Raw genomic sequence first — 25,859 nt, 5'->3', positions numbered from 1 at the left:
CGGCGTTCAACACCATCATCCCGGACATCCTCAGCACCAAACTCACCCAGCTCACTGTGCCAGCCTCCACCTGTCAGTGGATCACAGACTTCCTGACTGACAGGAGTCAGAAGGTGAGACTGGGGAACATCACATCCAGCACCCGGACTATCAGCACTGGCGCCCCCCAGGGGTGTGTGCTCTCCCCACTGCTCTTCTCCCTCTACACCTACTGCACCTCAGGAGACCCATCTGTCAAAACTCCTGAAGTTCGCTGACGACACAACGGTCATCGGCCTCATCTGGGACAGTGGTGAGTCGGCCTACAGAAGGGGGGTTGATCAGCTGGCAACAACCAGGAGCTTAACACGCTCAAAACTGTGGAGATGACCGTGGACTTCAGGAGGAGCCCCCCCACTCTGCCCCCCATCACCATACTCAACAGCCCTGTGTCTGCTGTGGAATCCTTCAGGTTTCTGGGATCCACTATATCCCAGGACCTGAAGTGGGAGCCCAACACTGACACCATCATCGAGAAGGCCCAGCAGAGGACGTACTTCCTGCGTCAGCTCAGGAAGCTCAACCTGCCTAAGGAGCTGCTGATCCAGTTCTACACAGCCATCATGCGGTCTTTTCTCTGCACCTCTCACTGTCTGGTTTGGATCTGCCACCAAAAAGGACAGAGACAGACTACAACGGACAGTCAGGACTGCAGAAAAAATAATCCGTGCCAACCTGCCTCCATTCAGGACTTCAGGAAACGGGCAGGACACATCACTGCAGATCCATCTCACCCCGGACACAACCTATTCCAGCTTTACCCCTCTGGTAGGCGCTACAGAGCACTGTACGCCAAAACCAACAGACACAGGAACAGTTTCCTCCGTACAAGCCGTAAGCCGCCACTCTGATGAACAGCTGATTTCTGACTCACAGTGTCAGGAACAATTCCTGTGCAATAACCCAGTAACTCTGTCTCTAATCAGCACCTGTTTACTGGTTTCCACTTATTATTTATTTATTCACCATTCTCTATTTCAGTGCTGTTCATACTATGTTCATTCTATGTCATATTGTATATACTGTATACCAATACACCTACCTCAGGTCATAGGTCTTATTTATTTTTTCCAGCATCCTTCCAGTGTTCCATCACACTGTGTACATGTGTAAATGTATGCATATATGCATGTATGTGTATGTGTACCTGTATATCATATCCACCTTCAACATGTACATTATGAGAATAATAGTTTACTCTTGCATCCTTTGCACTCTGATTACTGCACTATTTGTCAATATGTCAATATTGTTTTGTTCATAGTGTGTATATTAGTGTTGTCTACTCTGTAGTTTGTGTCTGATTTTATTTTATTATTATTATATTATTATTTTATTATTGTATAAGTAAGCACATCGTGAGCAATGTACAATCCTGAGTCAAATTACTCGTATGTGTACACATACCTGGCAATAAAACTGATTCTGATTCTGATTCTGATTATATTTATCAATATTCTTGCTTCTCTTTGTTGAGTACACGTCTGCACTGTAAAAAAAATGTTAGGGTTGCTTCAGCCCCCCTACAATAGGTCTAACAATGTCCATGGCAGCTATTGTGCTTCGGGGATTCTAAAGATACAGATTTTACAAAAGTAATGCTTTGATGTACAGTCGAAGTCAGGTGACTTAAGAGGCAACGTTGGGGTGGTAGAATGGTCAACACACGACATTCAACTGCTGTTTGATTCCAAAGTGAAACCAATATAAATTAAATAGGGGGAAAATAATAAAGAACTTGTTTATGTGATATGTCAAAGTCTCCTGAAATAATATGGCTTTTCAATTGATTTTTCCCAATCACAGGGCAAAGTCTAAACTTGCTGAGAAAAGACCAGTAGATTCAGGTGAGATGTCCTCCCAAGTCAGACTGAGGCTGCTGCCAAGCGCCAGGTGCTTCTTCGATGAGCCCATTCAGGTGAAGGTGGCCGGGCTGAGGTCGAGACAGGTGGTCACCATGAGAGCCAGACTGACAGATGAGAAAGGAGTGGTGTTCAGCTCCTCAGCCACCTACAGGGCTGATGGGAGCGGGGAGATCGACCTGAAGAGAGACCCCTCACTCAGTGGCAGCTATGTTGGGGTTGAACCCATGGGTCTGCTGTGGTCGATGAGGGCGGACACCTTGCACAAATCGTTTAAAGAAAACATTTCCTTTAACCCACATGTGGTGAAGTTCTCTGTACACGAGGGGGAGGGCAGGATGCTGGCAGAGGCAGCCAATGAGAGGCTTCTGATTGGAGACGGGGTCAGCCTGCTCCCCATCAAAGAGGGCAATATTCAGGGAGTCCTGTTTACTCCCCCAGGTAGGTGGTTCATCATCATTACAACATAAAAGTGTGTTATATGAATGTATAACAACAGTATTTATTTATTAGGCCACCATAGCAATAGCCACTTAATTTTGTGCTGTGACAGCAATACATTTTGACTTAAAAAGCACAACATTAACGATATACCTTTAGGTGTCCCAGTAAGCCCTAACAGTGCACAATCCCAGGAACCTGAAACCAGCTATGATGAATAGAATACAGCGATCATTACAGTTTTTCTCAGTTGCTTAGGTACTTTCCTCAGATCAGAATTAAAATTCTCAAAACTACTTGTTCAACCTACACATCATCTCGTCACTTGTGCGTCATAAATGTAGTTTCTCATTCTTTTGAATGAATTGCAAAGGCTTTGCCACATTTATGCAAATGGTTATTTACAATTGTCTACTGTGCGCCCGATGTCAGCTGGGATTGGCTCCAGCCCCCCGCGACCCTGTACGCAGGATAAGCGGTTGACGATGGATGGATACATTATCAATTGCTTATGTCATGTTGATAACAATGTATTGTACTGGTACTCTGTTGAATAGTTTTACCCCCCAAAACATCTAGGCACAAGTTCATTGCATATGTCACTAAGTGCAGTAACATGCTTTGGCACCATTGTCGAATGACTGACTTTTTCAAACTACATGACTATTTATCTGAACATTAGGTTAGTTGATCACATGATGATGAGGATGAGGTGTATTGTTACTAAACATCCAGTAGGTGGTGGTATAATACCAAATGGAAACACAGAACAAGAACACAGGTGAGGAGTGATGAACACTACACACACAGGAAATGGCAAAACCCAGGAACCCAAAACAAAAAACTTTTGTTGAAATATTGAAATATGCCATACTGAAAAAGTGTGGCCTTCAACATTATGGCCTGACAACATTTATTTTGATTATCTTGTTTTAAACAATGAGACAAGAACTTGTCTTTCTGATGGCACTGACATGTTCACTGACATAAATATTTACTTTTGAGTGATAGACTAGGAATTTTGAGCAAGTGACAGGTTTTGCAGGTAATTCACTGTGTAGTGCTGTTAGTATGTAGTACTGTTTCGATAAATACACTTAACTATTTTGCAGATGTTAAAGATGATTCGAGAAATGCACCAAATTGACTGAAAAAAACTGTTATTACTTTAACAGATGATTTCAATATTAAAATATTTTTTAGTTGCAGCCCTATAACTTGTTTCTGTAATGAGGTGAAAAGTTTTTCCAAAAAGTTGACTCAAGCTTATATTCAGTTGTACACCACTTACCTCGATATTGGTTGCTTTTTTTGGTGTTAAATTTAATATAATTTGTTTAATCATATAAAGCTGTGGTCTAGCAGTATATCAATTTAGTGACTCTGCATCAAAATGATGCACATTGTGTAAGATGTAGGATTTCATATGATATATTGTTGATATACTTGTGTATGTTCCAGGAGAAGGTCCGTTTCCTGCTGTGTTGGATCTCAGCAGCTTTCCATCTGAGAAAAGAGCCTCTCTGCTGGCAAACAAAGGGTTTGTGGTTCTGGCTGTAGCGGTGATGACTGATAAGCCTGACAACGTGAAAGAGATGCATCTGGACCACTTTAAAGAAGCAGTGGATTTCTTACAACAACATCCTAAGGTGAGCTCATTCGGTGATAAGCAGCTATTGATTTGGATTTTATTTTGTGACTTAAAACCTGCAGCACATAATTTTTTGGCCCTAGGAAAAAAGTTGACATATCATCACTTTTTAAGTTGTCATGGCAAACTTGCACACAAATGCTTATTTACACATCTAGCAGTTACACAGCAACATTAGCTTTCATTTGGAGTCAGGCAGTAGTCACTCTCTTTTAGCTTTGCAGCCAGCTGCTGAGGAAAATGTAGCTGCCGGGGGACCTCCATCCTCGGTGCAAGTTGTTCCATGGTCCAGAGCACGCCGGCTGAGCGCTCACCCCTGGCTCACACTGCCCATTCTGCGCACTCTTCTCCCCCCAAGGAGCGGCAGCGGCAGGCGGATAATTTTCAGGATGAGGAAGTGTGGCAGCCCCCACACTCTCTGGAGGAAGCCATGGGAATGCTGTTGCCAGATGAGCAGGAGTCGGATGACTCCTCTCTCTCCAACCACGGGTGTCCCAGTGGCTCCCCGCTTCCCCCGTTCCAACCTTCGGTGGACGCTGGCCTTCAAGAGGTTGATTCCAGCCTCGAGGGGGCTCTCTCTGGCGACATCTCCATACCACTGTCCACTGCCAACTCCCTGCCATCCATCGATGGCCTCGTCATAGGGCTCCCCGCCATCATCTGGTTGTTCCCCCGGCCCAAGAGTTCACTCTACCGGCTAAGCGGTACCCGGTCTGGCCGCGCTTCCCTCCGATTAAACGATACCAGGAGGTCGCCGCTACAGATCCGAAGGTTCTCTGGGCTCCCGTCTCCACCTACGTTCCCATCACCAAGGTGGAGGGATTTACGGATTTGAGGTTTCCCCCAGTCCCTCCCCAGGAGCCCAACCTCACCACCTTCTTCGGTGTGAAGCCAGGCCAGACGGCATCCGGGCGGCGTCCTGTCCTGGCCTCCCAGGTAGCACAGTGGTTGGCTCGCATCGCTGATAAGAGCCACCAATGCGCCTTCCAGAACTCTGCCTCCGCCAACAACATGGCACTGATCGCCTCCTACTTCACCAAACTGGCGGCTAACTCCAGCGTTGCACTCAGCGTTGCATTCCCAGGGTGCCGGTGGTAGCCTGTTTGTGGTCCAACCCCCCGGTGCAGCTTCGCCGCGCTGGGAAGCGCTAATAACATTCTTGGGGAGAAATGTGTGCTTTATGTTCTTGTTCTGCTTGAACTTTTGTTCAACAAAACCAAACTGTTTTGAAATAAAACACAAACAGAGCCCTAAAGAGCTTTTTCCTGGGACCGTCGCTGTCTCTGCTGAGTCAGTGGCCGCCTTTTCACACATTTCTTCCACACCACACGGACCAGCTGCAGCTGGCCAGATGGCCTTCATGCAGCCTGGCTCCAATGTCATAAGCAGACCCCCCCAGGCCCACCACTGCCTCTGCGAAGCCTGTGGCCGCCGCTCTGCTCATATCTCCCACACTAGCACACAAGCTGCGGCTGGATGGCCGTCATGCATTCTGGCTATGATGTCACTTGCAGATCTTTTCCCCTGTTGCCTGCCCCTGCCTTTTCCCCCTCGCCAGGGGAGCAGCACAGCTATGACCCTCCCTCTCCCCACCAGGAGCTGAGCTCTTGTGCGGCTGAGTGTGGAGATTGAAGCAGGCCATTTCCAGGGTTCCTCCCAGGCAGGAGAATCAGGGGTTTTACTCACGCTACTTCCTGGTCAGGAAGAAAACGGGCGCCGTGAGGCTCATCCTAGATCTGTCATTGTTCAACAAAGCGATTATGGAAAGACCTTTTTGCGTGTTTGCAGTGAAACAGGTGCTGGAGTGTGTGCATCAGGGAACCTGCTCACATTCATTGCGTACTTTCATGTTCCTGTTATCCCCAGACACAAGATGTCTTTGGTTCTCCTTCCGGGGCGCTCAGTACCAATACAACCAACTTTGGTTACTCCCTGGCCCTGCAGACTTTCTCCAAGTGTGTCGAGACGGACCTGGAGCCGCTGCGGCGATTAGGGATCAGGGTTCTGTTTTATATGGACGACCTGCAGCTGCTGCCACGGTTCCGGGACGAGGCGGTGGTGCAGACAGCCCAGCTCACACACACCTGTCTCGCCTGGGCTTCACGGTGAAGTGGAAGAAGAGTGCCCCTCTCCCCTCCCAGCGGCTCACCTACCTTGGCGTAGTGCTGGTCTCCTCTCTCTGGTGGTGCTGCTCTGCAGTGTTGTCCCACGGGCAGTGGTGACAGCTTGGCCAGGCGGCTGCTCCTGTGGGCACACACACATCTGCTCTCCATCAGAGAGGAGTACATCTCTGGCATGTTGAACAGAGGGGCGGACATCATGTCGAGCGCCTCCATCCTGATCGGGTGGCCCAGATCTGGCTCCGGCATGGTAGAGGGGAATCTGTTTGCCATCCGGGAGAATGCTCAGTGTGCCCTGTGGTTTTCGCTGAACCCGTGGGACGTGCACCCTCTGTTGCCTCCCCAGCTGCTGTATGCTTTTCTGACGGTTCGGCTAATCCCTTGCCTTCTGGATGCCTAGGTGAAGCGTTTCCTGAAAGGTGTGCGGAGGCGCAGGCCGGTGACACAGCCTGTTGCTCCACAGTGGGATTATGTGTGCTAACCCACGGCCCTTTTGAGCCTTTAGAGACAGCGGATTTGAGGTTTCTTTCTGCCAAGGTCACCTTACTTGTGGCTCTGACGGCACGTCCCACCTCCTCTGCCCAGTGCGTGCGCTGCCCTGTTATGCCGGGCGCCGTTCGCAGCACCCGTTCACAGACAGCTGTTTAATTCACACAAATATCCTGGTGTATATTATTTGACCAGAACAAAGTATTACTTATTTATCAAACGGGTAAGAAGTTCTTCTTCCACGTAGGCCTACATTTACTAATTTGGCAGACACTATTATGCAAGAAAAAGTCACCTGAAGAAGAATGTTCTTTCTACAATTCGAACCCAGACCTTCTGAATGTGGGACAGCTACACTGCTGCTGTACCACTGTGTAGCTGTAGGAGAGTAATACACTGTTACTAAGTGTCTCTTTCGTTGTCAACTTCCGTTGTGGTTCACTTCTGTTGTGGCCTTTGATATTTGTGTTGTGGCGTTTGTATTTCCGTTGTGGTTTTTGTATTCGTGTTGTGGCTTTTGTAATCGTGTTGTGGCGTTTGTATTTCTGTTGTGGTTTTTGAATTTGTTTTGTGGCAATTTTGTTCGTGTTGTGGCTTTTGTAATTGTGTTGTGGCGTTTGTATTTGTGTTGTGGCTTTTGTAATTGTGTTGTGGCTTTTGTGTTCGTGTTGTGGCTTTTGTATTAGGCCTGAAACCTACTGGCCACCGTACTCTGCTGGCCACGGGGCCATATGCAACGGCAATGGTTGCTTAGTGGCTTGGCCGGTGTAACACCAAAATCTGTGACCTATCTGATTCTGTGACTAAACCCAAACGACAAAGTTTTCCTAACCATAACCAAGTTCTTTTGGTGCCTAAACCCAACCAACAAAGCCTCTGGTGTTTAACTTCCCATTTGGGTAACAGAATCTGATTTTGGTGTCACACCTGCTCTGATGGATAGGGTTCCTACCTGCTTCATGACAGCCACCATTGTCCTTGTACCTAAAAAGTCTACAGTGTCTAGTCTTAATTACTACCGCCTTGTGGCACTCACCCCCATTCTGAAAAAATGCTTGAAATTGGTTCTCCAGCCCATACAGAACAGTCAGCACTGCAACATGTAAAATTGTTTTATTTCTGTCACTTGTTATTTATCCACCCATCTAGGGTATATCATTTTATTAACTTTTGCCATTTAGCCCAGTTCCTGAGCTCTGTGTGTTTATACAGACTACCTCTAATTTGCATTTATTTTCTTCCCAGGTGGGCAGTAAAGGAGTTGGTGTAATATCACGATCAAAGGCGGCAGATATTGCGCTTTCACTTGCTGCTTATGTACCAGGTGTTGAGGCCACAGTGTGGATCAATGGCTGCAGCGCCAATACGGTCATTCCTCTTTACTACAGAAAACGCCAAATCCTCACACCATTACCGTTGGACCTTAGCAAGTTGATTCCTGCTGAGTCAGGGGCCTTTATTATCAAGGATAGTTTTCAAAATCCCCTGGCAGAGGAAAACAAGGGAAGCCTGATCCCCATTGAACAAGCCAAGGGACGTTTCCTGTTTGTGGCTTCAGAGGACGACCTCCACTTTGACACTAAGGCTTACATGGAGGAGATGGTGGAGAGACTGAAGCGACATGGGAAGGATAACTTCGAGAGTGTGTGTTACCCGAGAGCTGGACACCTACTGGAGCCACCTTATGTACCCTACTGCCCCTCTAGTGTTCATGGGTTTGCACAACAGCCAGTCCTGTGGGGGGGAGAGCCCAGCTCCCATGCAGCAGCTGAAGTCCACCTGTGGAAGAAGATCCAGGAGTTCTTCAGAACCCACCTGAGCTGTGATGCTACACAGGTGTCATAGGTTGACATTAAAGGACAAATAAGAAAATCACAAGATCATTCTGGCAATTAACCTGATATAATTGTTTATAAAGCTGAATATTTTATTTTATTTTATTTTTTTAGGAATTTCCCCTGCCATAAGATGGCAGAGCGAGAACCCTGGCAATGTGAACAGCTCCCTCTGACTCTTTTGTTCCCTTTAAGCTACACCCATAGAACGTACAGATGTATATAATATAAATGTATTTTAGAATGTGGTAAAATATAAAATTAATAATATATAACAAAATGTCTATATACAGTTATTTATATACATACACACACACACACACACACACACACGTATACACTCAGGAAGAAGGTAATTCTGCAGTGCATTTTTAAAAATTTGGCTCTGGGAGAATATAAACAGCAGCAACAGGATAGTGATGATAATATGTTTTTTTGGCATACAGTTTCCATTCACCTTGACTACCTTTTGAGACCACCTCCTCTTATCTTTCTGGATCAGAAATTCTTCTGATATCTACAACATGGTGACTAATGAGTAGTAATAATATTGAAAAGGAAATGCACAAAACCCAAATTTCTATGTCCATTACAGTCTTATTCCATTGGAAATTTAGAACTTTGAGGTCAGTTTGTGTTGTCCTAAGTCCTCCACTTCTAACACCACAAGACTTTGAACAGTCGAGACAATCAGCTCTCACAATTCGTCCAATGAAATAAAGTGCATCAGTGTTTTTTCCCTCTTTCATTCTCCAAATGAACTGTTTTAAATTGTGAGACACTGCTGGTTTTTCACAGTACAGAACAGTGCCGAAGGTGTATAAAGAACAATGAAGTCTTGACAGGAACCATTTCCACATGAGAATCTTGAGAAAACAAAGAGCAGGTGCTACAGTCTATACCTCAGGATTCTGTTTCTTAGTCCAGGTACTCAGGCAAATGTAAATGTAAACGCTCCGTACTTGTATAGCGCCTTTCTAGTCTTTTCGACCACTCAAAGCGCTTTTTACACTACATCTGCATTCACCAGTCACACACATTCATACACTGAGCCTAAGTGCTCAAACGGAAACTAACATTCACACTCATCCATACACTGGCGGAATAGCCGCCAGGGGCAAATCGGGGTTCAGTATCTTGCCCAAGGACACTTCGACACGCAACCAGGGGGAGCCAGGGATCGAACCGCCAACCTTCCGATTAACAGCCAACACGCTCTACCTCCTGAGCCGCAAATGCTTGGTCTAGTTTTTTCTTCATCATCACAATCTGAAGAAACTCAAATACTTTATGGATTCTGGGTAATCGAGCTTGACACAGTAGATGACACCCATAAGCATGGCAAAGCTGCATGCCACATTTTTAATGTTGTGAAGCATAATGTTCTCCTCAACCACAACAGCTATCTCGAAGACCTCCCATGGAAAGGCATCCTGTTCAGCACCTTCACAGCGTATCAGCAGGCTATGAAGGTTAGCCTATCAGCAGGCTAGGAATGTTGCATCCCCTTCATGGCTTGATTTCATCACAGGTATACAGGTTTTAAAAGACAAAGTCATAATCCTCAAAAGACCAGGGAAGTCACACCCTTCAGTTGTTCCCAAAATAGTCTGGACCAACATCAGTCCGGATCAGCAACACAAACTATTTATTCATATTCAGAATTTCAACTCTAGGAAGTTAGACTGAAATTGCAAGTTCAGAAACACTTTAGCAATTACGAATATATAAACCACATGAACTCGAAATCTGTCATTTGAGTTAATATGAGATAATGCAAAGTAAAGTTTGAATGAATTGAATGAGCTTTTACGAAAAAAAGAACAACAAAAAACAAAAAACAGATTTTTCAACAGACTGAGAAAGTATTAAAATGTCATCACTGAGACACTTTAGACAATAGACACTTTTATTGTTTTCACTTCTACTAAAACCTGGGAATAGAAAAAGTTCCACAATAAAAGAATCACCCATATACACATTTACAGTTTTGCATTACAGAAATCATAATGGTCTCATAACATGCTTCAATCTCTCGACTGATTACCTGTCTCTCATGGAACAGAGCTGGCCATCTGGAAATGATCCTGCGATGAATCTCTCTTCTCTGCGCTGGGAAAATGTAGCAACCATCAGGTCTTCCACCAGCTGGTGATCAGGGTCTCTTTTCAGCCTCCATCATCTTGCGGTGATCTGGTGACACTAAATAATCCTCTTCTTCGTTTTCCAAAGGCCTGACTGTGACACTTCACAACAAGGTCATGTCTGAAATCGACAAACTTTTATGGGCTGTAAAAGTAAAAGAAAAGAATACTCTAGACTTAAAAAGCACCCCAAACATGGGCAATTCACACTCTCTCAATTTCTTAAATGTCTCTTTAGATGAAGAAAATATTGCTTGATGATGGTTGGTGCTGAAAAAGGACAAAGTTCACAGTGTATTTTAGCAACTGGATTTGATCCTTTTTTGTGCTCCTTAATATGTTTTGCAAAATCCACATGATATTGGAGGACAGTTTGGGTAAATGCAGCTCAAGCCCTGTCTTTCACGTCCATGACTGTCTTTGTGACTGACTATTGTTTTTCATTGTAAGTGGCAAAATTGCAAAACTTACAACTCCACTTCATCCACAGTTGCAGCCAAACTTAAATGAATCTATCACTGGCACCTGAAACACAGAACATACAGTAGATTAATTGAATGTGGTGTTAAAGCCTTAGCCATATAAACTGAAAACATGACAAAGACATAAAATTGTCCACAATTACACCAAAAAGGTACTCCTATTTACTTCAATACACACTTCCACTACTTTTCACTAATATAGACAAGGCAAATATTCACACCTGCCTACTATTTTCTTGATATATTATATATATTTTCTTGAATTATACAAAAACTAATGAACAGATAGTCATATTTATGGTGCAGATCCAAATTGTCGTGGAAATTATATTCCTGGTGAGGGGCTATGCAAATAATTGAGTTACAACAAACCGTTGTCTTTGAAGAATTTATTTAACAAAAGAGAATAAATAGAGAAGTACTAAAACACAAATCAGCTGGACCAGAGGTTCTGTCTCCTAAGACAGTCACTAACGTCTGGCCGTGAGAAAAGGGATGCATAATCATTTACACAGTCTAGGTTTCTATGTTTTGGGGAACAGAGATCCTCTCTCGGCCTTGAATGAACATTCCGGGAGAGGAGAGGAACAACAAGAGAAGAAAACACCAAACCAATCTCACAGCTCTGACCTAAACCCTAGTAAATGTGGATATAAGGGCAGAAAATTGTTTTCTTCTTACACTTATCATCTTTTATGCAAGTACTTATAAGAGTGCTATTTTTCTCCTTTTATTATGTCTTATATATTGTTTTAAATCTTTAACCTGTTCCATCTTTATTATTGTTCTTGTTATTCCAGTCTGTCCACATGTGTGGGGTTTAGGTCAGGGATGTGGGGATGTTGATTGTTTTCCTCACTAGCTGTTCTTCTCCTTCCTTGACTGGGACCAGTTAAGGATCTTTTGTTCCCCAAAACATAGCTGCTCAGACTGTGTAAATGATCATGCAGCCCTTTGCTCTGGGCCAGACGTTAGTGACTGTCTTAGGAGACAGAACCTCTGGTCCAGCTGATTCTGTTATAGTACTTCTCTGTTTATTCTCTTTTGTTAAATAAATTCTTCAAAGACAACGGTTCGTTGTAAGTCAATTATTTGCTTAACCTCTCACCAGGAATACAATTTCCACGACAGTAGACAGACTAACATAAGAAGTATAGGAGAGGAAAGGTTAAGGATAAAACACAATACATAATAATAATAGTAAAAGAACATACATAAAAGATTAAATGTAAGAGGACACAATTTTCTGCCATAACAATCCTCCCTCTGGCCATATATATGGACATCCAGATACAGAGAATTGACAATAGAAAATTAGCCGTAGCCAATTTTGCAGAACATAGACATTATTAAGTTATGAATAAGTAGGGGATCAAACATATTTATATTTGTACTCATCCTAGATGAGAACCTTGACTATCAAATATCATGTATCACGTATTCATAACTGACTTATGGTGTGGTATCTATAATGTCTTCTAGAGTAACCTGCGGTATTAAACAGGGACATCTATGAAAGCTACAGGTGTAAATTTTTCTTTGCAGGACTTCTTTTGTATCCATCAGATAAATGTTTTTCCAAGTGTATGCATTACTCACCAACATAGTGGTCCTGTCACCGGAATGAAATTGATAATAAAGAGTTTGGTCTTTATTTGTAAATTAATTCCCTAAAATGAATTCAATTAGTCTTTCTGACAATCACATGTTAATATCTCTATATTTAACTGTCACTAGCTTTGACGGTTGATTGTAATAAAAGGATCCACCATCTCCACATTTTTTTTTTTTTGTACAACCACATCAAGAGAGACCTGATTCAAACCCAGCTGTAATCTGATTTCTAGCCTTAAATTCATTTGGAACCCCACTGGGTACCTGGTTCATAGGTGTGTGAACACACTCCTGGGAATAACCCACATCTGGGTTGGGGTACTTGGAATTAACTATTTTAATTCATAATCTTCATCTTTGCTACTGTGCTGTTTGAAGAATGTGCATTTCTCATGTCTGGGAAAAGTGGACATCTAGCATAAGTTTCTAACAGGGCCGTGTTGATTTTGTAGCCACGTGTGAGCATGCAGTCCCAGGCCCCGACCGGTCTGGCAGGAATCGGAGAGTGGGAAAGGTTTAAATTTGGAAACTACATGTGAGCGTTTCGCGCAGGCTGTGTAAGGCAGAGGCAACTGTCTAAAACGTAGCTTCCCGCATGCATAGCAACTAGAATTTAAAGTGGGGCGCACAGAGCCATTCAACACTCGGTACCAGGCGTTCCTGGTAACAGCCACGTCCTTGGCTCCAAGTGAGGAAGAGTAGCTGTGGCTACAAAGGGCAGCTGTGAAGGCAATATTGCTTGCGCATATGGGAAAAACAATTTCTTGCTTCACCAAAACATTTTGTTATACACTGTTACCATTTTACAGCACCAGCACTCTGTAAATTGCTGATGCCATTACCCAGGAAGGAAAACATAGATGGATTTCAGTTATTAGGCTTGTTAGGGCTCTGGCCTCCAGTTTATGGAAAACTTTAACCTATTTACTTAACATGCCAACAACTACAAGACTATATTTCATTTATTCACATGGTGTTAGTGCAATTCTCCATAATATCACCTCTGGACCTGTAGGAAAGGTTACCATGGTGTTTCTGCCCATATAATACTAGATATAGCAGATTTAAATTTGACCCAATGAGATATGGGAGTCTCCCAAGAATATTCAGAGGGTTAGCAAGTATGAGCTACCTGGAGCAAACCTCTGTGCCTCTGTTTACTTCTGTATGACAGCGTGGTGCGTGTGACATCATGTTATTCTTCTGCATGGTGGGAGGAAGTTGGAGCACCCAGAGAGAACCCACGCAGAAACGGGATTTGAATGACCACTCTATACATGAGCAGCAATATGACGCCCAGAGCGCAACAACGACAGCGGCGCATGTTAGTATTGTTGATTCTTATCCATCATATCTGATCCATTTCCTGATATGATTCCGACAATGAAATATGCCCAATCGGATCGATAATTATCATGCATTCCTATCAGATACAGCCTGAAAGGAGGAGCTGGGGTGGCGGTGGTTTATAAGCTGCAGAGGAAGCAGCGAGGGCAGGCAGGCTACAGCAGCTTAAATAAGACGCCTTGTATGGAATTTGCTAATGAATGCAAAGAGATTAATCAGCTGAGCTGTCTGCCAGCTGATGTGGCTGCTTTAAGATGGCTGATATCAGCTGATTTTCTGGGATTGTGAGCTGAGCTAGGGGGTCTGGGGTGTCCTCCCCCAGAACATTTTGAGCATTGAACACTTAATTTCCTGCATTCTGGTGAATTCTTATGCACCAATTTCTGCCTTTCCTGCATCAATTTATGGTGAAAATGTTTTTATTTATGCAAAGGGAAACTAATTCAAAATCTAAAATAATATGTTTCTCTTGGAGATCAACCTTTCCCATGTAATATCATTCCTGCTGAGTCAGCACACATGCAGATGAAAAACCCATAATTTTGTCCAGTCCACCTTTGGATTAGATTTGGCACTGGTACAACTAGCTTCTCTCATTGACCATCTCTCACTCTCTCATTCAAAGAGCAGCCAACACTGGTTGATTAATGTTGGCATTATTGTAGTTAGCTTGCCTAGCAAAACATCAGATAGTGTTATAACAACATAGTGTCAGTGGAACTGTAATACAATGCTGCAACAAAGACTACGTGATGTCTTTAAAAGCAACAGGTGAACACATGATGAACAGTAACTTAAATAGCAGCTTGTTTAGGGACAGTATGTGAGCACACAGCCAGACCCACTATTGGACCCACCTGAGCAGCAGGTATGATATGTTTTACGGAGTTACATTTACTAGGGTTCCTAAAGTGGAATGGATCTGACTGACGGCGCTCTGAAAGGTGAACTTTTGTTCTATACTATATATAGTTAAAATATCTGACTTTCGACCTCAAAGCGTTTCAGTTGCATGGTGGTGCATGACGCTAAATGTGAACAATAAACGTGGCTGACCGTGACAAACTCATGTTTCTTTGGCAAGTTTATGTTAAGTTTAAACCCTCAGCTTGCACTCAGCCTGCACTTTAATTAACACCAAGCTGCACTTGGTGTTAATTAAAAGGATGGCCATTTTATTAAAAACAAGTGACAAATATACGTTAACTGTGTGTCCTTCTACCTACATCGCTGGTAATCCTCAAAAGTCAGCAAAAGTTGTAGGCTATATTTCCAAATGTTTTCTCATTTCTGGGCATTTCCTGAATAACTTTTGGCTATAGAAGATGACTTTCGGAGATTACATTACATTTATCTGATGCTTTTATCCAAAGTGACTTACAATTGCTATACATGTCAGAGGTCACACGCCTCTGGAGCAACTAGGGCTTAAGTGTCTTGCTCAGGGACACAATGGTGGATGGGTCATAGTGGGGGATTGAACCCAGGTCTCCCACAACAAAGGCAAGCCTCTTATCTATGCGCCATCACCCCCCATAACCACCTAATAACATTGAAAATGTATTTCTACATCTATTTACATGCAAAACAAGTTTAACTATTTGATACTACTATGTATAATTTTGAATTACTACTTTACTTTGCTTTTTAGTTTGTGGTTTACCATTTACAATGTGTGCTTCCATGAGAGCTGCCATAGTCGGGGTACAGATTTTTTCTCAGAGTTCACAAGTGGGCAACCTGACTTGGAGTTCCATAGCCTAGTATATATTCTAGTTTGGAAACCTCCCAGTTCCGAGTTGCCTGTAACACAGCAAAACATTGCCGTAATAAAAAACAGTAAAGTGCACTTACGCTTACATACAACAGTGGCTGTATAAGGAACCGCCTACTACATACTACTGGCAACCGCAGTATGCAGTATGTACTGTACTTACTGCTAGGCCAGGCTTTAGGGGAGACCGGAGGCAATTGTAAAAGGGAGCAATTGTAACACACTCAATTTTTCCAATCAGAAACAAGCTAAAGTGATGACACTTAATCTGCACATGATCAATATGATTCTCTCTCTGTCTGTGGAAAAGGAGCAGGATCATTTCACCTTAGCAGAAATTTTAAACAAAATACTGATTTTGAGGTATGAAAGTAACTTTTGTATGTGCAGTATTTTTCTTCTGGTGTCTAAAGTTTAGATGACTGCAAATCTAAACTTGCATACATTTTATCTCTAGGTTACTGATTAACGTTTAACACTAACAAACTATGCTTATATAGTTGTGGCTAGCGGGCATACAAGATTTTATCATGGCTGCAACAATTGTAACACTGTGTTACAATTGCCCCCAAGCCACATGGCCCAATGTACGCAGCTTGTCTGTCTGCTTTGAAAATAAACATATTTCACTAAATATAAATGTAAAACCATATTAAAAAAGGGTGTATTAAAAGAAATGGATTTGTTCTAGTATAAACAAATCACCAATTAACATAGGCCAAAATTCTTTGTATAAAATAGTGTGTTCTATGTGTTTAAGTGTGAATATTATATAGGCCCAAGTCTGCAAAAGTTCCTTTCATTGTCAGTTTGTCTGTATAGTAGAAAGACTTAAAGTAGTTGATGGTAAAAGACCCAGCAAAACCAAAGAGAATGATTTTTATGAAGTTAGAACAGAGAGAGCAGAGGATGCCTGACATCTAAAATAATTTGAACCATTTAAAAACTCTTATGTAACATTATTAGCTGTAAAGTAATTACTTTGAGGTAGCCTAGGCTTTTACTTGAGATGCAGTGGGTTAATATGACTTATTTTTCAGTGTTAAAATTGCCAAGGGGGCAATTGTAACACTCTGACTTCTTGCATTTAAGTAAATATTTTAGTCTTGTTCTTATAAGTGAAAATATATCAATTATATTATTAATTATATATATATTATATATATACACATATATGTTTCTTGTATCAAAAGATGACTAGTGTATCTCAAGTAGTTTGTGAGTTATTAAGGAAAATGTAAAATACGATGCGACGGTGTTTTCCTAACCATAACCATGTACTTTTGGTGCCTAAACCCAATCAAGTACTTTCGGTACCTAAACTCAACCAAACTGCAACCGCTTCACATCATCAACAAAGCCTCTGGCGCTTAACTTGCCATTTGGGTCACATAATCTGATAGACGACCGCTTGAAACGTATTCTTTAAAAAAAATCTTATGGCCGCAGCCGAGCTGTAGCAGATGTTTGCTTCGGTATATTGGTGCATAAATAATAATTATAGCCTATAAAATAAAATATAAAAGCAAATAAAAAGCAAGTACTATAACCACAACTGTAACATTACACTAACAATGTAATGTCTATTTAGAATAACAATAATAATAATAAAGCGACAAAAGTCCCCTTTCATACCACTATTGTTTTTTGTTTTTTCATCATAGTGCTTCTACCTTACACAAGCCTGTCCATCACGAGACTGATGTCTCTTGATTAAAGTTAAAACGTTACAATATTACTCAGACTGTAATGACAGCGGGACGAACATTTAAACTGTCTCACAGCTGCGGGTCTTTACTCTCACGTCTGCTGTGTTGGTCTGTGTGGCTGTGGGCTCCGTGAGCTGGCGTGAGGACCAGGGGGCTCCGCGAGCAGACCGGAGCTGACTGGCCGGCTCGTTAGCGAACCCCGCGGGCTGGCTCGTTAGCGAACCCCGCCGCATTTGCGGAGCTTCTCAACTCCGAAAACGTTCGAGCACATTCGATTCGCCAACAATTTACCTAAGTCTGCCGATATTTAATATCTAAACAGTTGATTTCTCGCCTCAAAACTTGTTAGAAGTGGATTTAGTGAAGAAACAGAATTTGAAAAGTGTAAAACAAGTTCTGTTGTTGTCCTCTACACAACTGACCGGTTGTTGTTACAGTTCTAGCGCTTTGCATTATGGGCCACATTACGCGAGGTAGACTGCTCCGATGCATACTGCAGATTTTTCCCGAATCACTACGCCATCCGGGTATTTTTGGCATACTGCCGATTTTGCTTTTGCTTGCAAACTGCACATTTGGGCCAAATCAGTACGTACTACTAGTATAGTAGGCGGTTTCGAATACAGCCAGTGTGTTAAAGGCACCACTGTTTCCATTGAAATAAACATTTTGTTACATTTTGTCGGGGCTGAAGTCGGTCTCACATTGCGTTACCGACATTAGATAAGACGTAGAGGCGCCACCGTGTTTGTCCAGACATCAGCTGTAACCTTAAAGGTAAGTTAAGCCACGTTTCTACCGTTCAGTTTCTGAATTACCTGTCTACGGTTGGCCGAGGTTATTATGTAGCATAACCACACAGCGCAAAACGGTATCTTTTGTCATAGAGAGGGGAGCACTCATAACACTTTATGAATAATATAGTAATACAATAATATAATAGCCTATAGTCAAACTACATTATTATGTACAGGAGAGCCATCTCTAACTGTAACATTAGTGCTCTAAATTCTATATGTCTCAACTATTTTGTTCTTGAAAATGCCAACCAATTGATTTAAATTCTTAACTAAAATCTAACTTTATTGGGCGCTATTTGAAGCAGATTTTGTTAGGAATGTTAGCTAGTGTTATAACAAAGCAGTACAGGGAGCAATGCAAGGTGCAGGGCCACCCAAAGAGTCACATGGCAAATCTGGGGGCTCCTGAGATGTTTAATGAGCCAGGAAAGAAGAAAAAACTGATGTTTTGCGGCTGTATCTGGATAAACTTGTTGTAATACTTTTGTATCCATGCGTTTTGTGTAATGTTGAAGTTTTACCTCTTTTGGCCTCAAACAAGTATTTAAATAAAACTGAGAAGTTAAAAGGATGAAAACAGGTGTGAAACTGCTAACATCTCAGAGATATCTGAAAGATAAAAGTAGTGTATTGTTAAGGAGTTACAGAACCACTAGTTTAATCTTTAATCATGTATTGCATATGACAAGATTATGTATAGGCCTATATTAATGTACAATTTTAATCTAAAAAGTAGCCTAACTAGCATAGCTGTCAAGTAAATGTAGTAAGGTATGTTGAATATTTTCAGGTAGCCGTGATGTGTGAATATTTTATCTGCCTAGCTTGATTAGGATAATGATCAAAATGATTTAGAATAATGTTGAAGGTATCTTTTGAAATATTCACACATCATGGCTACCTGAAAATATTTAATAGGTAAAAGTGCAATATTTCCATCAAAATTTGTATTGTGGAAGAAGCAGGGAAACACTCAAGTAAAAAATATGTTCCTCACAATTGTACTTAAATAAAATACTTGAGTAAATTTACTTTCCACCACATTTTCATCATATATAACACCAGGTCACAGACATTATATATACATGTCCAACAGTTACACAGGTGTGTAAGATCAATGTCAGTGAGCTAGTGACTCCTTCAATTAAGTAACTACCTTGAAACGTCCCCTTGTTTCCAAGAAATGTTAGTTTTTGGCCCTGAGAGACTGTCACACCTTTTCTTTTTGAGCCACATTTAATGATAAAGTAATCCATACATTTTCAGAGAACACATGTTCACATGGCACAGTTCAACAGACACAAGGAATTTGACCCTGGTTGTCAGTCACTCACAATATAACCTAATAAAACTCATGCCATCAATGTTTAACAAAAAAATACATTTTGCAGCAAAGTATCACACGAATTAGTTGTTTATTTATTTGAAAACTTGAATTGCAACAGAACTGTGGCAAATCAAGTTTAGGTAGCAGGTACTGGAGAACAGGTGGACACACTGGATTGGTCCGGTTGAGCTGATTGGAGCCTCCTGATTGGGCACCTGGATGACAGCAGCCATCTTAAGCCCTACTGACAGGAACTCTCCCCCTCTCTCTGCCATTCCCAACATGCCTGAGGACTGTGTGTTATGTCTGTGTTTATTGTACATAGTGAACGGTTGTGACTATATTCAACTTAGATTGTAAGTAGTTTATCGTAGTCCTTCTGATTGTCTTATGACAACCTGGTTTTGTTGGCTTTGCCATTTTTGTTGCTATGAAGCAATTTCCTTTGTCGTAGCTATATTGTGTCAGCTACTAGCAGTGAGTAGGAGTGAGAAGCCCTTTTTTTTGTTTGCACCGTTTTCTCCTGTTTTTGGACTTAGAAGCCTAGTTTTAGAGCTTTGTCTTTTCTTTACCTTTGGGTTTAGGAAAGATTTAGGTTTTCTTAGTGTTTTGGTTGTTGTTTTGGGCACTGCTCATCTCCGATGTATAATAAAAACTGCTAAATTGTATTTGTTGTGTGCTGGCCTTGTTTGGGAATGGGAAGAGTGGGAGGCCACACATTTATGTTACATCCAGGACACCCCTAGATCTTGGGACGTAACAACACCCACACACACAGTCTTTACATGGCATGATGAACATTTTCTGTGACAAAATTTTTTCATAAACAGATGTGGAATTTCATAATGCCTTTATTATTTTAGTTTACTGTTTTACAGAGAAAAGTCTTACAAAGAAAGTATCTTCAGTTTCAGACGAAATGTCCTCCCAAGTCAGACTGAGGCTGCTGCCGAGCGCCAGGTGCTTCTTCGATGAGCCCGTTCAGGTGCAGGTAGCCGGGCTGAGGTCGAGGCAGGTGGTCACCATGAAAGCAAGATCAACTGACGAGAAAGGAGTGGTGTTCAGCTCCTCAGCCATCTACAGGGCTGATGGGAGCGGGGAGATCGACCTGAAGAGAGACCCCTCGCTCAGTGGCAGCTACGTCGGGGTTGAACCCATGGGTCTACTGTGGTCGATGAGGGCTGACACCTTGCACAGAAAGTTTCAAAAAACAAATGCACTAAACCCCCACGTGGTGAAGTTCTCTGTGCACGAGGAGGAAGGGGAGGAAAGGATGCTGGCAGAGGCGAACAACGAGAGGCTTCTGATTGGAGACGGGGTCAGCCGGCTCCCCGTCAAAGAGGGGAATATCCGCGGAGTCCTGTTTACTCCCCCAGGTTGGTCTTCGTCTCTCATGCTTTAAATCATTCATTTAATAAAGTTAAAGGAAAATGCTGGCATCATTTATCTTTATTATTATTATTAACAAATCCCCTGAAGGGACTGAAACAGTAAAGTCTCTGTGGGCACATTCGGATAAAGCTTGTTCCTTGTGCCAAATAATTAACCAAAAACACACAAAGTCTTCATGACACTGAATAAGACCAGGCTTTTCATATTCCATGTAAACATCACATACTGAATAAGACAATCTCCAAAGCAGTGGAGGATTCCTCTTAGTTACTGTTGCGAAGTCCGACAAACTGTCAGCGCTGCCACTGTATATTACTGTCCTCCCCGGAGAAATATTGTCACATTTGTTGGAAAAAGCAATCTCAGAAAGAAGCAGACAGTTTTGCAGTTGCACTGTGCATTTGAAGGTTGTACTCAGGCTGTCAAACTGACTCAAACGGACGTGAAAAAATGAAAGACAGAAGCTAAAGCCTACCAATCACACAGTACAACTGAACCACCGCATCCCCCGATGATTGAGATAAAAGACAACAATATTAAGGATCAACACTGTTCCTATAAAGCTGGGTAGGGCGCTATTCATTATTACAATCATTAAAAAGCAGAACAGTAGGGCTTTATTACGTTACATTCAGTAAGAAGTTAGTTAGCGCTAGCTTGTTCGGTGCCATCCCGGGATAATGTTAGCGTTAGCTAACTAACATTATCCCGGGATGTCACCGAACAAGATGGCAGCCTCTGGATTACGCTCCGCAGTGCTTTTTGTGTTTTTGTTTATTAACTCTATTTTCTGCCATCCCTCTTAAGAGCTCTTAAACATCGGACTTTCAACTGCTAACACTATTACACCGCTCTTGATCGAACATGGAACTTTCCCGGAGTTATTAGTTGGAGGAGCGGCAGCTCTGTTTGGGATCCTTCGTAAACGCCGCAGGGGAAGGCGTGCTGACGCGCTGGTTAAACTGAGACAGCGGGGTTTTCTCACTGTACTCCCTTTGATCCACCTGAACGAACTGCTGCTCCTCAACAGAACTAATTCAGACTTCTGCAAATCTTCTGCCCTCAGTTTTACCAAATCCTGGCTCACCCCGCACATCCCAGACAGCGCACTTTTCCTGCCGGGATTTAATCTTTTCGGGCGGACCGCGTAACTGCGCTCATGGGGAAAACAAGGGGAGGCTGCCTGTGTTAGTGAGGCGTTACTACACCTGGTTGACCAGATAACTAACGTGGAGAAAATACATCAAGACTCCCTGCTCATTCTTCTCAGGGACTTTAACAAAGCAAACCTCAGCCACTAACTCCCAAAGTACAGACAGCATATTAAGTGTCCCACCAAGGACACTAACACACTGGACCACTGCTACACTACATTAAAGGATGCCTATCGCTCTGTTCCCCGTGCAGCCTTAGGACTCTCTGATCACTGTCTGGTTCATCTTATCCCAACATACAGGCAGCGACTGAAATCTGCTAAACCTGTTGTAAAGACTGAAAAGATGGACCAACGTGTCAAAGCTGGAGTTACAGGCCTGCTTTGACTGCACTGACTGGAGCGTTTTTGAGGCTGCAGCCACTGACCTGGATGAACTAACTGACACTGTGACATCCCACATGAGCTTTTGTGAGGACATGTGTGTAACGACTAAAACCTTCAGCACATAAAAGAACCAGAAACCCTGGTTCACAGCGAAACTCAGGCAGATTTGTCAGACCAAAGAGGAGGCCTTCAGAAGTGGGAACAGTCCTGTACAACCAGGCCAGGAACACTCTGACTAAAGAGGTCAAAGCAGCAAAGAGATGCTTCCAAAAAGGACAGGGACAGACTACAACGGACAGTCAGGACAGCAGAAAAAAATCATCGGTGCCATCCTGCCCTCCATTCAGGACAGCGCAGGAAACATCACTGCAGATCCATCTCACCCCGGACACAACCTGTTCCAGCTTCTCCCCTCTGGTAGGCGCTACAGAGCACTGGACACCAAAACCAATAGACTCAAGAACAGTTTCTTCCCACAAACCATCACTCTGATGAACAGCTGATTTCTGACTCACAATATCAGGAACCATTCCTGTGCAATAACCCAGTAACTCTGTCTCTAATCAGCACCTGTTTACTGGTTACCACTTATTATTTATTTATTCACCATTCTCTATTTCAGTGCTTTTCATACTGTTCATACTATTCATATTATATATTGTATATACTGTTTTCCAAATCCACCTACCTCGTGTACATCACACCACACATAATACTTATTTATTCCAGTATTCTTTGCACTCCTCAAACTGTGTACATGTATGCTTGTATGTGTAGGTGCACCTGTATATCACATCCACCTCCGATATGTACATAATAATGGTAATAATAATTTTTCTCCTGCATCCTTTGCACTCTGTTCATTGCACTATTGTCTCAATCTGTCTGTTTTTGTTCATAGTGTGTATATGTGTTCTCTATACTGTAGCCTGTGTTTGATTATTATTGTCTTATTGTATTATTTAAGGAAGCACATTGTGAGCATTGTCCAGAGTCAAATTCCTTGTATGTGTAAACATACCTGGCAACAAAGCTGATACTGATTACATTAGGAACAATCCACAGCTGACATTTTTCTGGATTTATTTGAGGTTTTGGAAAGAGAATAAATCTCTCTGGGTAGCGACTTTAACTATTACAAGTACCCCAGGAACAGCGTTTGACCATATCTTAGAAAAATACAGCAAAAAAAATAAGCTAGAAAACGACTCCTTTTGCATTAGAGTCAATGGAGCACATCCATGAAAGTGTCGGACCTCAGTTAGAGCGAGTCCTATACTGCACTGTGATTGGCCAGCTGTGTATTCGGGGCATGGGTTAGTGAAGGGTCAATTATCATTTGTAATATTTTTACTTACTTTTAAGATTACAATTTTTCATACCCTCCCTGTCCTGTAAAAAAAATCTCCACATTTGGTGATTTTGAATTAAGATTTTTTTTCTGGTAAACTGAAGGATTAAGTTCCTTTATGGTTTGGGAAAATGACATTACATTAAGCTAAATAACAGGGCTGTGTCTCTGAGCGAGAGATATGTGGTTTTCACAGGACAGTGACACTACACACAGCGGTAAAATTAATCCAGAAACATAATAGTAAAACACTGATAGGGAAAACCTTTCAGCGGAATGATTACTTTAGCTTTTGATTCTTTTTAATTTAGCTGATATTGCTTAAGAAGTAAAAAATAGCAGAAATACTGCTGTGCATGTAAATGTAATCAGAGCATGCTTGGGAAAGTGGTTCTCTTTAGACTTCTTCCATTTTATCAAACTAGCAAAATACATAGGTCATGTTGGAATATGTCCCCCGAGTGTAGTGTGTGGCTTTCTTTTTTTATTTTGTGTCATGTCATTTGATATATATTGTATATTAAAATTAAACAAAAAAACAATATGGCTAGGTTAAAGTTCAAATAACAGAGAACAGCGACTCAAAAGCAAGGCCAAAAAGCAATATTGCAGTTTCAACGATTTGGCAGGGAATAAATGGAAATGGGTTGGTTATATACTGCAGGGCTGACAAGTGGTCAGGAAAGGTCAGTTGACTGGGACTGGAGGGTAAGGGCTTACTGCGGGGCAAATGAGGGAAAGTCAAAACAGCTGAGCAGGGGCAAGTTCAGCGCCGACAAAGCATAGCAAAACTTTGGTGCCTCAAACATCCTGTTGTGTACTCAAGCGCAGTCCATTTTCCTGACTTTTTAACACCGTTGTGTTTACAAACTTGTCGTTGCTGATTGGGTAACACCTGTGACACACCCACCAAACAGAAGAAAACAAACCTGTGGAATTAGCACAACGTTGCAAGGAAACATGTCGTTCAATCCGAAAACGTTCCAGTGCAAAATGTTTTGAGATAAGAAGGTCGGGTGGAAAAGTCTCAGGACATCTGGTGGATTAGTGGAGAAGGACAATGAATGGGTTTGCACAAGTGGGAATATGGCTGGAGGGAGGGACAGAGAGGCAGAATGTGACAATTTTGAATGACAAGTTTTGAGTGTCAATCAGGCATCCGATCACCGCCTGTCAAATGTACCGCTGTATATTCATACTTTTTAATTGTGTGCTGGTTTTATATAATTTCTATTATTTGGATGCCATAAAATGAAGTCATTTTGTGTTCTCGTGTTTTTTCTGGTCCAGGAAGAGGTCCATTCCCTGCTCTGTTGGATCTGTACACCTTTGGTGGAGGTTTGTCAGAGAAAAGGGCTTCTCTGCTGGCCCGCAAAGGATTTGTTGTTCTGACTCTAGCGCTGTACGGCCATGATGACATGCCAAAGAAGATCAAAGACGTCCATTTGGATTATTTTGAGGAAGCAATAGAGTTTTTAAAACAACAAGATAAGGTGAGTTGTTTGAACGTTTTTCATGACATTACTGGCGGTTTGACTGTTTGACTGGCTGTTTAAGTGGCTAAAATGCAGTATTTAGTTTCGTTTAGCTACAGAAAAGCCCATCTGTGTTGCATCACAATAAATTCTAAAAAGCAGATAATAAACAAAGCCCCATGAATTTCTTTTTTTTTTTTTTTTTAAACCTGTCCTGCCCAGCAGCCTGGTATAGAGTATGATGACCTGGATACCATATTGTGCCAGACAGATTTTACTTTAACAAGAGAGTATTAATATACTTCTTTCTCTGTTTTATTATTTATTTAATTATGTATTGATTTGTCACCGGGCCGGACAGGGGGGCAGACACGGGGATGGGGGGGCACAAACAGATAGCACAGAGAAAGGACAACACCTGTAAGAGAAGGGGGAAAGGGGGATGGAAGGTGGGGACAACAAGGAAA

The 25,859-nt window shown here is 42.3% G+C and overlaps 2 protein-coding genes across 3 annotated transcripts; both read left to right on the top strand.

The window, feature by feature from the left end:
• Positions 1-1,489: 1,489 nt before the first annotated feature.
• LOC123969818 (acyl-coenzyme A thioesterase 6-like) lies at positions 1,490-8,717 on the top strand. Its single transcript, XM_046047525.1, has 3 exons — positions 1,490-2,342; positions 3,804-3,991; positions 7,848-8,717. Exons 1-3 carry the CDS (start codon positions 1,814-1,816, stop codon positions 8,445-8,447), a joined length of 1,317 nt encoding a protein of 438 aa, XP_045903481.1. The 5' UTR covers positions 1,490-1,813; the 3' UTR covers positions 8,448-8,717.
• Positions 8,718-17,856: 9,139 nt separating this feature from the next.
• LOC123969930 (acyl-coenzyme A thioesterase 1-like) lies at positions 17,857-25,494 on the top strand. Of its 2 annotated transcripts, none has more exons than XM_046047719.1 (3): positions 17,857-18,284; positions 20,543-21,010; positions 21,834-22,235. In XM_046047719.1, exons 2-3 carry the CDS (start codon positions 20,554-20,556, stop codon positions 22,175-22,177), a joined length of 801 nt encoding a protein of 266 aa, XP_045903675.1. In that variant the 5' UTR covers positions 17,857-18,284; positions 20,543-20,553; the 3' UTR covers positions 22,178-22,235. The 2 variants fall into 2 exon arrangements, with proteins under 2 accessions (XP_045903675.1, XP_045903680.1); XM_046047724.1 differs by lacking the exon at positions 21,834-22,235 and adding an exon at positions 25,208-25,494 and having other exon boundaries at positions 17,863-18,284.
• Positions 25,495-25,859: the final 365 nt, after the last annotated feature.

The sequence above is a fragment of the Micropterus dolomieu genome, linkage group LG01 (genome assembly GCF_021292245.1).
Source record: "Micropterus dolomieu isolate WLL.071019.BEF.003 ecotype Adirondacks linkage group LG01, ASM2129224v1, whole genome shotgun sequence".
In the NCBI taxonomy this organism is placed as follows: Eukaryota; Metazoa; Chordata; class Actinopteri; order Centrarchiformes; family Centrarchidae; genus Micropterus; species Micropterus dolomieu.
The sequence above is the reverse complement of the archived record's forward strand: the minus strand, read 5'-3'. Positions and strand labels throughout refer to the sequence as shown.

Bases quoted from the DNA above. Each gene is read 5' to 3' on its own strand.
- LOC123969930 (XM_046047719.1), top strand. From the start codon at position 20,554: ATGTCCTCCCAAGTCAGACTGAGGCTGCTGCCGAGCGCCAGGTGCTTC. The intron at 21,011-21,833 runs GTTGGTCTTCGT...ATCCCTCTTAAG, and splicing joins AGTCCTGTTTACTCCCCCAG to AGCTCTTAAACATCGGACTT.
- LOC123969818 (XM_046047525.1), top strand. From the start codon at position 1,814: ATGGCTTTTCAATTGATTTTTCCCAATCACAGGGCAAAGTCTAAACTT. The intron at 2,343-3,803 runs GTAGGTGGTTCA...TGTATGTTCCAG, and splicing joins AGTCCTGTTTACTCCCCCAG to GAGAAGGTCCGTTTCCTGCT. The intron at 3,992-7,847 runs GTGAGCTCATTC...TTTTCTTCCCAG, and splicing joins TCTTACAACAACATCCTAAG to GTGGGCAGTAAAGGAGTTGG.